The 13302-nt window shown below is 40.2% G+C and overlaps 1 protein-coding gene across 1 annotated transcript; it reads right to left on the reverse strand.

Moving 5' to 3' along the window:
• Positions 1-2210: 2210 nt before the first annotated feature.
• On the reverse strand, positions 2211-12450 carry LOC137609799 (uncharacterized). Its single transcript, XM_068337099.1, has 4 exons — positions 11527-12450; positions 6711-7262; positions 3623-3742; positions 2211-3393 (listed from the first exon to the last, which is right to left on the reverse strand). Exons 1-4 carry the CDS (start codon positions 11553-11555, stop codon positions 2391-2393), a joined length of 1704 nt encoding a protein of 567 aa, XP_068193200.1. The 5' UTR covers positions 11556-12450; the 3' UTR covers positions 2211-2390.
• Between the last annotated feature and the right edge of the window lie 852 nt (positions 12451-13302).

Consider the following 13302-nt stretch of genomic DNA (forward strand, 5'->3'; position numbering starts at 1 on the left):
AGTAACTTTAATGTTTATGAACCCTTCCCAGAGTGATATTAACCCGCCTTATATATATTACCTTTTCCCACACTCTTATCAACTATGTAAAGCACTTTTGTGTCTCACAGAAGTGCGCTGCGTTCTGAGACTTACGGAGTGTAGTGCACTTCTGGATGATGTCAGCCAATAGAATTCGTGTACGGTATCATTTGAGTACTTACTAAAAATGATGAGGTGAAGTTGCGTGTGTTGATGTGCATTAACACTTTGTTAATGTGTATATATATATATGTGTGTGTGTGCGTGTGTGTGTATATATATATATATGCATATATATATATGCATATATATATGCATATATATGTGTATATATGCATATACTGTATATATATGTATATATATATCGCTCCATGTGTCCATATATATATATATATATATATATATATATATATATATATATATACATACATATATAATGTCAGTCTCAGACTTTCGTGAGACACAAAAGTGCTTTGAACAGTCGATAAGAGTGTGGGAAAAGGTAATACAGATATAAGGTGGTTTAATATCAGTATGGGGAGGGTTCATAGGTGTTTAATTTACCGTAAATATTAAAATAAATAGAATGCGATCTCAATCGCGGATTCCTCAATTGTGTGTGGTTCCTGGAATCTATTAACCGCAAAGAATGAGGGCACACTGTATATGTACTGTATATACATATATATGTATATGTGTGTACATATACATACTGTATATGTGTATATATGTGTGTGTGTGAATATGTATCATTATATTTCTATGTATATTTAATTTCCCACAAATGTAAAAATTAGTTTTTTTGTATCTTGCTAATATTTAAGGTTCCAATAGTTAAAATGAATAACCTGTCAAATACGTTTCATTATTTAATTATGCTGATGATAAAAGAATTGAAGAGTCAGAAGACCCCTTAATATTTAATGTACAATGTCAAACATGATGAAAATGAGCAGGAACCCCATGAGGTGATGCAGAAGTCTGACCTGCTTGAGCAATGTTTTTATATTTCATTCTCAGCTGTGGCTACGAGCGATCCTCCCCTGCGGAATTGCGCCTAAATAAAAGAAATTCATAGACTACCATCAAGCAGTTTTCCCCACAATTTTATCGACTTTGTAACAGGCAATCTCAGTAAAACTTTAAACTTACTCATTTAAACTTACTCATTGACTTGAGCAGCAATCTCCCCCCCCCCCCCATCATCTCCTTCTCTTTTGCAGCTGCAGCGCTGTTGCTCTTTCTTCTAAAAATACATTCAAACTCACTGTATGCCTGCGTTAAAATCTGTACTTCTACCCTCGTGAAATATGTCGACCATTTCTTGCCTGTTGCCATGGTGACTCATCAAACGGGGTTCTATTGATAGTAGTTTATTAGAGTTACATGCACTTGGCTCCAAGTGAGCCTACTCTGAGTTGATCAAACTAACTCAAAACAGCCGTTATGGATCTGAAAACTCAGAGTTTCGAAGCTCAGAATCGGTCAGCTCAGAGTCAAGGATTTAATTCAGAGTTTGTTAACACTGCTTCGTGAAATGGAACCCCTTATGGCCAAGGTTCTCGGTCCCCTCGCTTACGTGTGTCCAAAGTTACACATCCAGTGCAAAATGGTCAGACGTGCGAAGTCAGTCTTTTATTTTGTATGTAGTGTTAGGAAGTTCCTCTACAACCTCTGTCAGTTCATCACCGTGGTCTGTATGTGACCACTTTTGTATCCCAACGTACATGTGCTTCGTTTCCTATCTGTTGGGCTCAGGGTTTGGGTACATCATCATGGGCGTCTGGTATGTCCCCTTTAGACAGCAGTCAATCAATGTTACTACGGAAGAGAACAGGCGTCTTGGCAGAAGCACTTTCAGCACTATTGCATTGAAGTTTTAATTTAAAATGAAGACTTTGTTAATCATATTTATAAGCATTTATAAACATTTTATAATCATATTCATTTTCATCATTCATTCATTCATTTCATTAGGTCCCATTTCATTCATTTACAAAATCATTGATAATCACCATTTCATCCATTTTCATGATTTCATTTATTTTCAAAATTACTGCATTCATTTTCACCATTCATTTTCTTCTTGTAACCGTTTCATTCATTTAACTTTTTTTTATAGTTAAACATTCAAAATTCATAATTACTGTAATTTATGACAAGAAAAATGAATTTTGACCAGACTAAATTACCTCAGAAACAGCAGAAGTCATAAAACAATGGGGAAACAAATTAGTAACTCATAACTAACTGGACTTGTATTGTTGATTTACCACATAAGATCCTAAAACATGCAGAGAAAGTCAAGCTTGGTGGAGATGAACTTCCAAGCACGGTTCCATCCCATAATGATCTCAGAGAACCTCTGCTCACTGGATTACGCAAAACTGGTTTTCTCCTGGTTTTTCATCCACTTCATCAGATTCCATTTCTCTCCTGGCTTCTCTTTTCTTCTTCATCTCCATCTCTGGATAAAATGGCTTGTCCAGGATAGCTTGGTTGTTCTGTGACGTCAGCAGACCTTCATGTAGGGAGTCATGAATCTTCTTCCATGAATCCATCTCTGAGCTCCAAAGTTCAGTCCTGGCTCTAATGAACTGGGAGGCTTCAGGCTTCTTGTCTTGATGCAGACTGATGCTGTCTTTACAGATAAAGAAGACATCTACGCCTATGAACAGGGCATTAGCCACTATGAGACCTGCCCTGGCTGACTTGGAGAGAGCCAGAGGCCCTTTGACTGCTGCCTGTCCAATATCTGGGATATCTGAAGCCACCCTGGAAAAGCCTTTACCTTCCTGCACAGCCACTCTTCCAGCGCTTGTGATCAGCTCATCACTTTTTAACAGCTTAAGAGCAGAAACTGCATCAATGGCTATCGCCAGCACTCCGCCTTTTAAGAGTATCTTACCCACTTCCACAGCAACATTTACATTGCTCATTCTCCTGTTGATGACATCCTCTATACAATCCTGAATAATCTCCACATCCTCCATGAAGCTCTGGAACGCTTCTTCGGCTTTCTTTGTCTGTGTACTGTTTACTCCCATCTCAGTGGCAGTGGTGACAATACTGTTAGCTCCACTGGCTACTCCCAATCCCAACCCAGTGGCTGTCAGACCTACAGACACTCCTGCCGTTACAGGAATTAGTGCCAAACCGACAATGGAAAGCACACCTCCAACAACCCCCACTGAGCTGCCGGCTACACTGGAGATCTTTGCCCCCTTCTTCATCCTGTCTAGCTGAACAGCACTCTCCTCCAGGGATGTTAGAAACTCCCGCATCCTGAGCCGACGGTCGCTGAACTCCTTCATGAAGCTCAAACAGGACATGTCCTGGAACAAGAACACCATCTTGAAGTTCTGGTTTGACCTGGTGAAGACCAAATAATTGACAGGTAAAGAATAATTAAGATGGAAGAAATACCAATGAGGATTTTGAAATTTAAAGAAACATCCAAAATTATTTGTTGAACATTTGATATGTCAAACATATCAGGAACTGCAAATATTGATGTGTGAAAAAGAAATTTCAACATGTAAAAAAGTGTTTAAAGCCACTTTTGAAAATCCCCCATGGGCCCATAAAGCATACTGCTCACCTGATATCTTCAAGCTGATTAATGTGATGAAGCATTGTTTGAACGTCATCATCAGAAACATCTTCATCAAAGTCCACCACAGTTTTCATTTTCAACTTCAGGTAATTGTCACTGAAAAAGCTGCAACACATGGTTAAATTTCCTTAATGAAACTGGTCTTTACAAATGTGCATAAAATATGTACAGGTAGTCCTCAAGATACGAACATTGTTTTTAGTAAGTTTTAAAAAACAGTGCATTCGTATTTAGATTGAAAATGACATTAAAATGACCTCAAATGGTGAATATAGATTGAAATTTGATAAATTATGACTTAATAATTCAACTTAAAGCAACCTAGGGGTGGTTGTCGCTTAGTCGGTAGAGCGAGTTGTCCAATGATCCAAGAACGGCAGTTCGATTCCAGCTCCCGACCATTCACTGTGAGCTGGCAGTTGGAGGTGCCAGCTCACCTCCTGAGCACTGCCGAGTAGCCCTTGAGCAACGCACCGTCCCCTCCACCAGCTGCTCATTGGGGGCGCTCCAAAGATGGGGCTGCCCATCAATCGGCCTCCCTGTATTTACTACTTGCCTACACTCCTCTTGTGTGTGTGCTTGGTTGTTACAGGGGCCTGTACAAAAGCATAAAGAGTATTTTCTGTACTATAAGGCAAACTGGATTATAAGGCGCACCTTTAATGAATTGTTTATTTTACAATTTATTTCATATATAGGGTGCACCGGATTATAAGGCGCATATTATTAAAATTGATTTTTTAAAAACTGTAGCGGCTGTAGTTGTGCTATCCGTCCACTAGATGAAGCATTCATGACTGTCTTACTACCTTTAATCAGCTGTGAACGGCCCCTATTGTTATGTCAACAAGGCCATTCTGAGGCCCCGCCCACACGATGACGGATTTTTTAAAAAACACAACCTTTTAAAAATGCATCGAAAACGATTCGCGTCCACACGACAGCGTTTTTTTAAAAATCTTCGTCCACATGTAAACACACCAGTGCGTTTTTGTTCCGCATATCAGCGTTGTCGTGTGGACGGAAGGAGTAAACGCAACAAAAAAGTTGCGTTTTTAAAAAATCCGTTATCGTGTGGACGGGGCCTGAGCCTCATCAAGGAAACCTGATCACTTTGCCATCTTAGAAAGAAGTCAGCACACATGAGTTTTTGCCTTAGCTGCTGACATTTAATGATAAAGGTAATACAAAATACTGTAGTACAAAATTATCTAAAAACATAGTCAAATTAGATTTTATTTCGATAGCACCACATCCTAACAGAAGTCATCTCATGGATCTTTCAATATAGAGCTGGTCTAAAGAACTTTGTCAAGCCTATTTAAAGAAAGCCAACAGAATTCTCCAGGCGCAAGCAGTGGAGAGGAGAAGAGCAGAAAAGGGCGGATTAGTTCCTGATCTGACGTTTGAAGCAAATTGTTAAACTCCGACGTTTGTCTTTATTTATTAATTAAATATTCTTTCGATCGATCGGTAGTCCAATCGGAGGTGAGGCGCAGCTATTTCCTGCTGCAGTGTCCTAAATAATTTTGTAACCAGTTTTTAATGTCAGGCTGATAATTTACTGGCAAATGCGATGCTGTTTTACTCCTAGAACTGACTTTAGAGTTGATGCCTTACCAACGTGAATCTCACCGCACGTCGCTGCCAGGCAGAATACACAAGCCTAAACTGCGACACACCCCTCCCCCTCCCACACACACACACAAAAACACTCACATACACACAGTTACCTGTTGTTTCAGGTATCAACTACATTTGCAAATCGATTGTAATCTATCTATCTATCTATCTATCTATCTATCTATCTATCTATCTATCTATCTATCTATCTATCTATCTATCTATCTATCTATCTATCTATCTATCTATCTATCTATCTATCTATCTATCTATCTACATCCATCCATCCATCACCAAGCACCTTTGTCTAGCTGACTCAGCTTTCATTCACCTTTATGCCAGTTTCTCTGTGTTTCCGCAGACTAGTTTGTTCAGACTAGTCGCCTATATCTGATTTTTAGCCCATCCAGATTGATGTTGCATGTCTCGCACGTAGTCTGAATAGTCGCAATCAGATTTTTGCGGAACGGATTGAAACCACATTAGGGAGGTAGTTTCGTGGCGAATAGGTCCAGAGGCATCTGTAGTCACAGCTCGATCGGATACGGCAGACCGCGACGTCATATTCGCTATGCGAGAGGGAGGCTCCAGAGGAAGAGTGTCGTGCATCACAGAGCAGTAAAACACCGAAGAAGAAACTGACGATGTCTGGTGTGTGTGTGTGTGTATTTTCTCCACCTCTACCAGACAGTGATATCGCTAATACACTAAGGTAACAAAACTTCACATTTATGACTAGTGTTGTTGCCACCTTTGCAATGTTATGCGCACTGAACGAAGACTCCGCCCTGACATCGTTGCTACGGCAACCGATCAGATCTGCCGATAATGTGGCCCAGTCTGAACAGAGCCCCATCGCATTTGGTCACTTCCTAAAATCAGTGTGAACAGTCATCCCTAAAAATCAGATATTGAATGAAATCTGATATGCCTGCAGTCTGAAAGGGGCCTAATAAAATGAACCGTCACTAGATTCAAGATTACTGACACTGACACTGGCACTGACACTCGACAATGGCATTTTTTAGACCAATTAAGTTTAAAGTGGGTTATTTCTGGCGGCACAGTGGTTGGGAAATAATAAGAAAAGTCAGTCAGTCAAACTTTATTAATAGAACTGTTGAAAATTCCCTGTTTTTCTACGTTATTGTGATATTTATTTTTAGTCAGGCACCAATTTTTTTTCTTTAGCCAGGTGCTACGAGTTAGCGATATATGTTACACAGAGGCTGTTCTCACGTACCAAAAACCGAGTCGTTGAGAAAATTATAGGCTTTTAGGTGCGCCTTATAGTGCAGAAAATACTGGATATGTATGATTACTAACCACGAGTGAAAAAATAATAATTTTTGTACGGGGATCATTAAAGTGTACTTCTTCTTCTTCTAACTTCTCAGAACCAGTTTTGTTCGTAGGTTGAGGACTAGCTGTATGCTACGTGACACTTTACCTCATTATCATACACATGCAGATTCTCTGGACGGTCAGTATGTAGCTGTCCAGCTGATAGGCCAGCACTTCTACGTTCTGGAGTCTGGGCAGGAAGAAGACCTTTGCATCTCTCTTGAACGCCATGAGCAGAGGGCAGGTCATCCGGGCAGCAGCGATGATGACCTGAACACGCTCCAGGCTGAACCCTTTGGGTAGATGTAGCTCCCGATTGTCCTCCATGAACACATGGAGCGAAGTGACCGCCAGCTTCTCCACCGCATCCAGGAAGTAGTCGAGCTTCTCCAGGCCTGCCAGAGTGCCTTTCAGCACCGCAGCCAGTTCCTTCTCCAGCTCAGCCAGCTGGTTGTCTGAAGTGAACTTGCTCTTCAGGTTCCAACCGGCTTTACCTTTGTAGATGGCGTCAGCCCTGTCCTTGATGTCTATCATCATGAACAAATCTGACTCTCTCTGAAGCATCCATTTGGGGATGTTGAAACAGAATTCAGTCACTGTGTTGATGTGAATGAGCGTATCTGCAGTGTATAGGCTAAAGGCCTCCTGCAGTTTTTGTCTGTGAAACAAATCATCAGAAAACATATTTTTGAGGTGTGAAAATGAATTTAGCTGAACTGCTGATGTGTTGTTACTCTCACATCGCAGAAGCTACGTACATTCGTACCTCGAGATACAAGTTTAATCCTTTTCCTGACTGAGGTCAGACGTCAAAAGAATTTTCCTCATTTTAAACACAGTAATCCCTCGCTTATTCGCACTCTAAGATGCACAGCTTCTCAACATTGTGGATTTTTAGTATGCAGTCACGTGATATCATACCATACCATTCTATTGGCTGACGACATCCATCTGTGCGCTGCTTTCCGAGACTCACAGAACGCAGCGCATTTCCGTGTATTGAAGAAAAACTTCTCTTTAATGCAAAAGTGTTTTAAACAGTCTATGAGAAGATGGGAAAAGGTAATACAGATAGAAGGTGGTTTAATATCGGAATGAGAAGGGTTTATAAATGTTTAAATAATAAAAGTTTATCGCTGTATCGCAGAATTTTGTTTTTGACGGGTGGTCATGGAATGCATTAATGGACATTCAATGGACATGTTGGTGCAGGAAACAGAGATGATGAGGAGGTGATGGGCAGGTTTGGTATTCAGGAGAGGAACGCAGAAGGACAGATGGTAGTTGACTTTGCAAAAAGAATGGAAATGGCTGCAGTGAATACTTTCTTCCAGAAGAGGCAGGAACATAGAGTGACCTATAAGAGTGGAGGTAGGAGCACACAGGTAGACTACATCTTGTGTAGACGGTGTAACCTGAAGGAGATCAGTGACTGCAAAGTAGTGGTAGGTGAGAGTGTAGCCAAACAGCATAGGATGGTGGTGTGTAGGATGACTCTGGTGGTGAGGAAGATGAAGAGGGCAAAGGCAGAGCAGAAGTCGAAATGGTGGAAGCTGAAAAAGGAAGAGTGTTGCATGACTTTTAGGAAGGAGCCTATACAGAGAAAGAGGTTAGCTAAGAAGAAGCTGGACACTGAGAGGACTGAGGAGAGTAGACAGGAGTACAGGGAGATGCAGCGTAAGGTGAAGGTAGAGGTAGCAAAGGCCAAACAAGAAGCTTATGATGACTTGTATGCTAGGTTGGACAGTAAGGAGGGAGAGACTGATCTATACCGGTTGGCAAGACAGAGAGACAGAGATGGGAAGGACGTGCAGCAGGTTAGGGTGATTGATAATAATCCAGGCTGGATTACTGTGATGCGCTCCTCATTGGGATCCCTAACAAGAGCATTCACAAGCTCCAATACATACAGAACAGCGCTGCTAGGTTCCTGATGAGGGTGCGGAAATATGACCACATCACCCCCATCCTGGAATCACTGCACTGGCTCCCTGTGGAACTCAGGATCAAATATAAGATCTCCCTCCTCACCCACCAGTGCGTACACGGTAACGCTCCAGCCTACCTAAAGGAACTCCTCGTCCCCCAGACCACCTCACGCATCCTCCGCTCCAGCACAGCCAACCTCCTCAAGTTCCCCAGAACCAAGTTGCACAGCATGGGTGATCGAGTCTTCTGCTCGGCTGCTCCCAGTCTGTGGAATGCTCTCCCTGACCATCTGAGAGCCCCACAGAGTGTGGATTCTTTTAAACGTGTCTTAAAGACTCATCTTTTTAAAAAAGCCTTTCCTTAGCCTTTCATATATGCCTTTATGATGGGTTGTGCTGTTTTAATTAGTTTACTTCACCATAGGTTTTATGCTCTCTTTGTCTTTGTAGCAATTTGAGATTTTTATAATGTAAAGTGCAATATAAATAAAATTTATTATTATTATTTTATTTTTATTTTTTTTATTATTAAGGATAGGGATGGAAGTTAAAAAAGTTCTTGAAGACGTTTCATCTCTCATTGACGAAACATCTTCAGGAACTTTTTTAACATCCTGTGGATTGACTTAAACAGCTTTTGATAAGACAGTGGTGAGGTGTGCTGTAGGTGTGACAGAGGAGTTCAAGGTGGAGGTGGGACTGCATCAGGGATCAGCTCTGAGCCCCTTCTTGTTGCTATGGTGATGGACAGGCTGACAGACGAGGTTAGACAGGAATCTCCATGGACTATGATGTTTGCAGATGACATTGTGATCTGTAGTGAGAGCAGGGAACAGGTGGAGGAGAAGCTAGAGAGGTGGAGGTTTGTCCTGGAAAGGAGAGGAATGAAGGTTAGCCGCAGTAAGACAGAGTACATGTGTGTGAATGAGAGGGACCCAAGTGGAAGAGTGAGGTTAGAGGGAGAAGAGATCAAGAAGGTGGAGGATTTTAAGTACTTAGGGTCAACAGTCCAGAGCAATGGAGAATGTGGAAAAGAGGTGAAGAAGCGTGTACAGGCAGGATGGAACGGGTGGAGGAAAGTGTCAGGTGTGATGTGCGATAGAAGAGTTTCAGCTAAAATGAAAGGAAAGGTGTACAAAACTGTGGTTAGACCAGCGATGTTGTTTGGTCTAGAGACAGTGTCACTGAGGAAAAGACAGGAGACAGAGCTGGAGGTAGCAGAGATGAAGATGCTGAGGTTCTCTCTGGGAGTGACCAGGAAGGATAGGATCAGGAATGAGTACATCAGAGGGACAGCACATGTTAGAGGTTCTGGAGATAAAGTCAGAGAGGCCAGACTGAGATGGTTTGGACATGTCCAGGGGAGAGACAGTGAATATATTGGTAGAAGGATGCTGAGTTTTGAACTGCCAGGCAGGAGGCCTAGAGGAAGACCAAAGAGGAGGTTTATGGATGTAATGAGGGAAGACATGAAGGTAGTTGGTGTGAGAGAAGAGGATGCAGAAGACAGGGTTAGATGGAGGACACTGATTCGCTGTGGCGACCCCTGAAGGGAAAAGCCGAAAGGAAAAGAAGAAGTTGATGGAACGCATAAACCGCAAGGGATTAGTGTAACTAAAATAACTTTAAACCGTTCCAGCATCCGTTCCAAACCCCCTAAATTATGAAATAAAACAATTTTTAGCAACCAATAGAAATGCAGACTTTACCCCCCGAGTATAATTAATTATATATATCGTATTGGCCCGAATATAAGACGACCCTGATTATAAGACGACCCCCTCTTTTTCAAGACTCAAGTTTGAAAAAACACTTTTTGAACACCAAATTTTATACTGAAAATAATTACAGTACATCTGAAACAAATGATTATAACAATATATTCGAGAGAAAAAGCATGTTATTTTGCCTCATTCAAATCATGCAAAAACTGTCTATGACATCTTAATATTTGAACATTTAAATATGTAAACTAAAGTGCAATCACATTTGTAAATGAATGGCTTCTGGTTTTTGAAATGTAAATGAATGAATCTACTGTGTTAAAACAACAAAGTTGCAATAACTGCATTAACCATCAAAGTGAAGTGTAACTGTAGTCTTATAAAAAATTTGAATAAGGAAAAACATTGCAATAAAATGATGCAAACTGGTTTAAACTTGAGAGTAGCTGAGATCTGTCATGTCAGAACATTTCTCCAGATTTTCTCTACGTTTCTCCATTTTCTGTTATCTCTTTTCTTATTTTGTTCTCTTTTCTTTCTTTCCTCTATTTTTTTTTTTTTTTTTTTTCGTGACGGGTTCGCTTTGGCCTCGGGAATTAAGTTCAGCTTTCGCTTTAGAGACATCTGGCGCCATCTAGCGTTGTGAATGGGTATAATGTCTAGACCCCGAATACAAGACGACCCCCACTTTTTCAGTCTTATTTCAAATGCAAGAAATACCGTCTTATATTCGGGCCAATACGGTAAATTACGCAAAAGTCACAAGAACACAGGAGCTACATCTTCACTCCACCAACGAGGACGAGATAGGGTCTCAGCTGATGTATCCATCCTCCAACTAGCGGCGGTGTCCTAAAGCACGACTCCTAACGTAGTTTTTCGCTCGTACGTCGAGCAAAAATATGGACAGAGAAACAGCTTGTATCTCACAAACTCATATGTCAAGGTACTACTTTATCTTTATCAGGGAGGGTAAAGTTTGTTCAGAAACAGTAACTCAACTCAACAAGTAGAAAGTCGACTGAATCCATGAAAACCACAGAAAGAAACAAAAACATGCAATGCAGGAAATGAACGTTGTGGACAGGCTGATGTTACTGATTAATTAATCATGTTATAATCATGTATGCTGTTTCATTCAAATATGGTCCAAATAAAACTGATTTTATAGTCACAACATCAAAATAAAGCTGAAAGGCTGTGAAGCAGTTAACCGAATGGAGACAGGATTCTGTCATAAAGAACTACTTTAACTTGGATCAAACCCCACCTGACTGTCGGTGGCGTGTTCCTCTTCATGATGTGTAGATCTTCACTCAGGACTCTTCTGACTACCTGGGAGTTCTGAACCTGGAGCTGTTAAATAATGTTTGAGAAAAAGATTTCGCTTTCGTTTCGTGGCGGCTGTTTCCTTATCAGCAGTCAGCTGAGCGCTGAGACCGACACACCTGGTTCAGGTGCTGCATTCAGGACTGCTGGACAATAGAAAATTAACTGATTATTTTTAAGATCGGAACAGAAAGTGTCTCAAATATCACATGATATTTGAAAGGGGTTTCCTAGTCGTTGTCCAATTCCAGTCATATTCTTCTTCTTCTTCTCCTTTCGGCTTTTTCCTTCAGGGGTCGCCACAGCGAATCAGTTGCCTCCATCTAACCCTCTTTTTTATTTTCCTGGTATGTTTCCTGTTTACATTATTTTTCTAAGGGCTGGGGGATAGAAAACAACAGTAAAGCAACACCTGTGGCATGATGCCATAAAAAAGTAATTAATCTTCTTTTTATGGCATTGAAAGCAAGAAGGCACATTTCTTATCAGCAGTTCAGAGTTCGCCCTTCTGCTATCACTCCGGTGATCCCATTGTGACTGTTGTATCCCTGAAAAATAACTCAAAGCATAGCAAGACACTCACACATAGATATAAACATTTATATGGTCATGCTATGTAGTACAAAGAATAAAGGAATATGAATGAGTAAATATTTCCTGAATTTCCCTTGGGATCATTAAAGTATATATCTATCTATCTATCTATCTATCTATGAGATAACTTATATCAGTGACGTGAGGTGAGGTTCATGGCTGGTGAGGCACTGATCTCATCATAATTAGATTTATCAATCAGCTGTGAACTTATCAATCAGCTGTGAACTATGTCAGTATGAATAGAAATTATAGCTAGAACCTTTAACTGAATGTTTTTACAATGGGAAGTTAACATTTCATTAAATATGTTGGCTCATTTTAAGTCTATTTATTCTGTTTTTCTTCTCTAAATTGGTTATAAATGACTGAATAAACATACTTTCCTGTTACCACCCCTGGAACACACAATCAATGTCTTTATTTTCCATAACTGATCTCTATTCACCCTTCAAACGCAAACGCTGACTGAACAGACATGAGATCAGAGTCCAGAGAATAAACATCCAATAAAATGATAAAGGTTATAACTGATACTGAAAGTATCAGTTAGATTAATAATTGATATTTTGAATACAATGCTGCCATCAGAGAACAGAGGATTCAGTTATTTGCACGAATAAAGGTGTGACGTTATAACTATATACATTTGTGTGTGTGTGTGTGTGTGTGTGTGTGTGTATAAATATACAATATGTCTATACAAATATGTGTGTGTATATATATATATATATATATATATATATATATATATACTATATGTGTATATATGTATATTATATACACATACAGTATATTTATAATACTAGCGGGAACTTGTGAAAATTCCACGATAAAAGCAATAATATCAGACTTCACGGTATTATAAACCAAGCGCAGCCAAATTATTCCAAAATGAACGTTGTTGGAAATTGTGTAGGAAACTCATGGATTGCTCTGGGCGGGCATTGTGAAGCGGTAGATAAGTGTTAGCAGGCTAACTGGAGAAAGAAAGCTAACTAATGGTGAGACTGGGAAAGGAGCTATCGCTAAAGGAAAAGGCACCTGTCAAAAGTGTAGAAGAAATTTTAGAGAAGTGATTGTTCTGTTAGCTGACTACATGAACACAACTGTATGGAGTTAC

The sequence above is a fragment of the Antennarius striatus genome, chromosome 16, assembly GCF_040054535.1.
Source record: "Antennarius striatus isolate MH-2024 chromosome 16, ASM4005453v1, whole genome shotgun sequence".
Lineage (NCBI taxonomy): Eukaryota > Metazoa > Chordata > Actinopteri > Lophiiformes > Antennariidae > Antennarius > Antennarius striatus.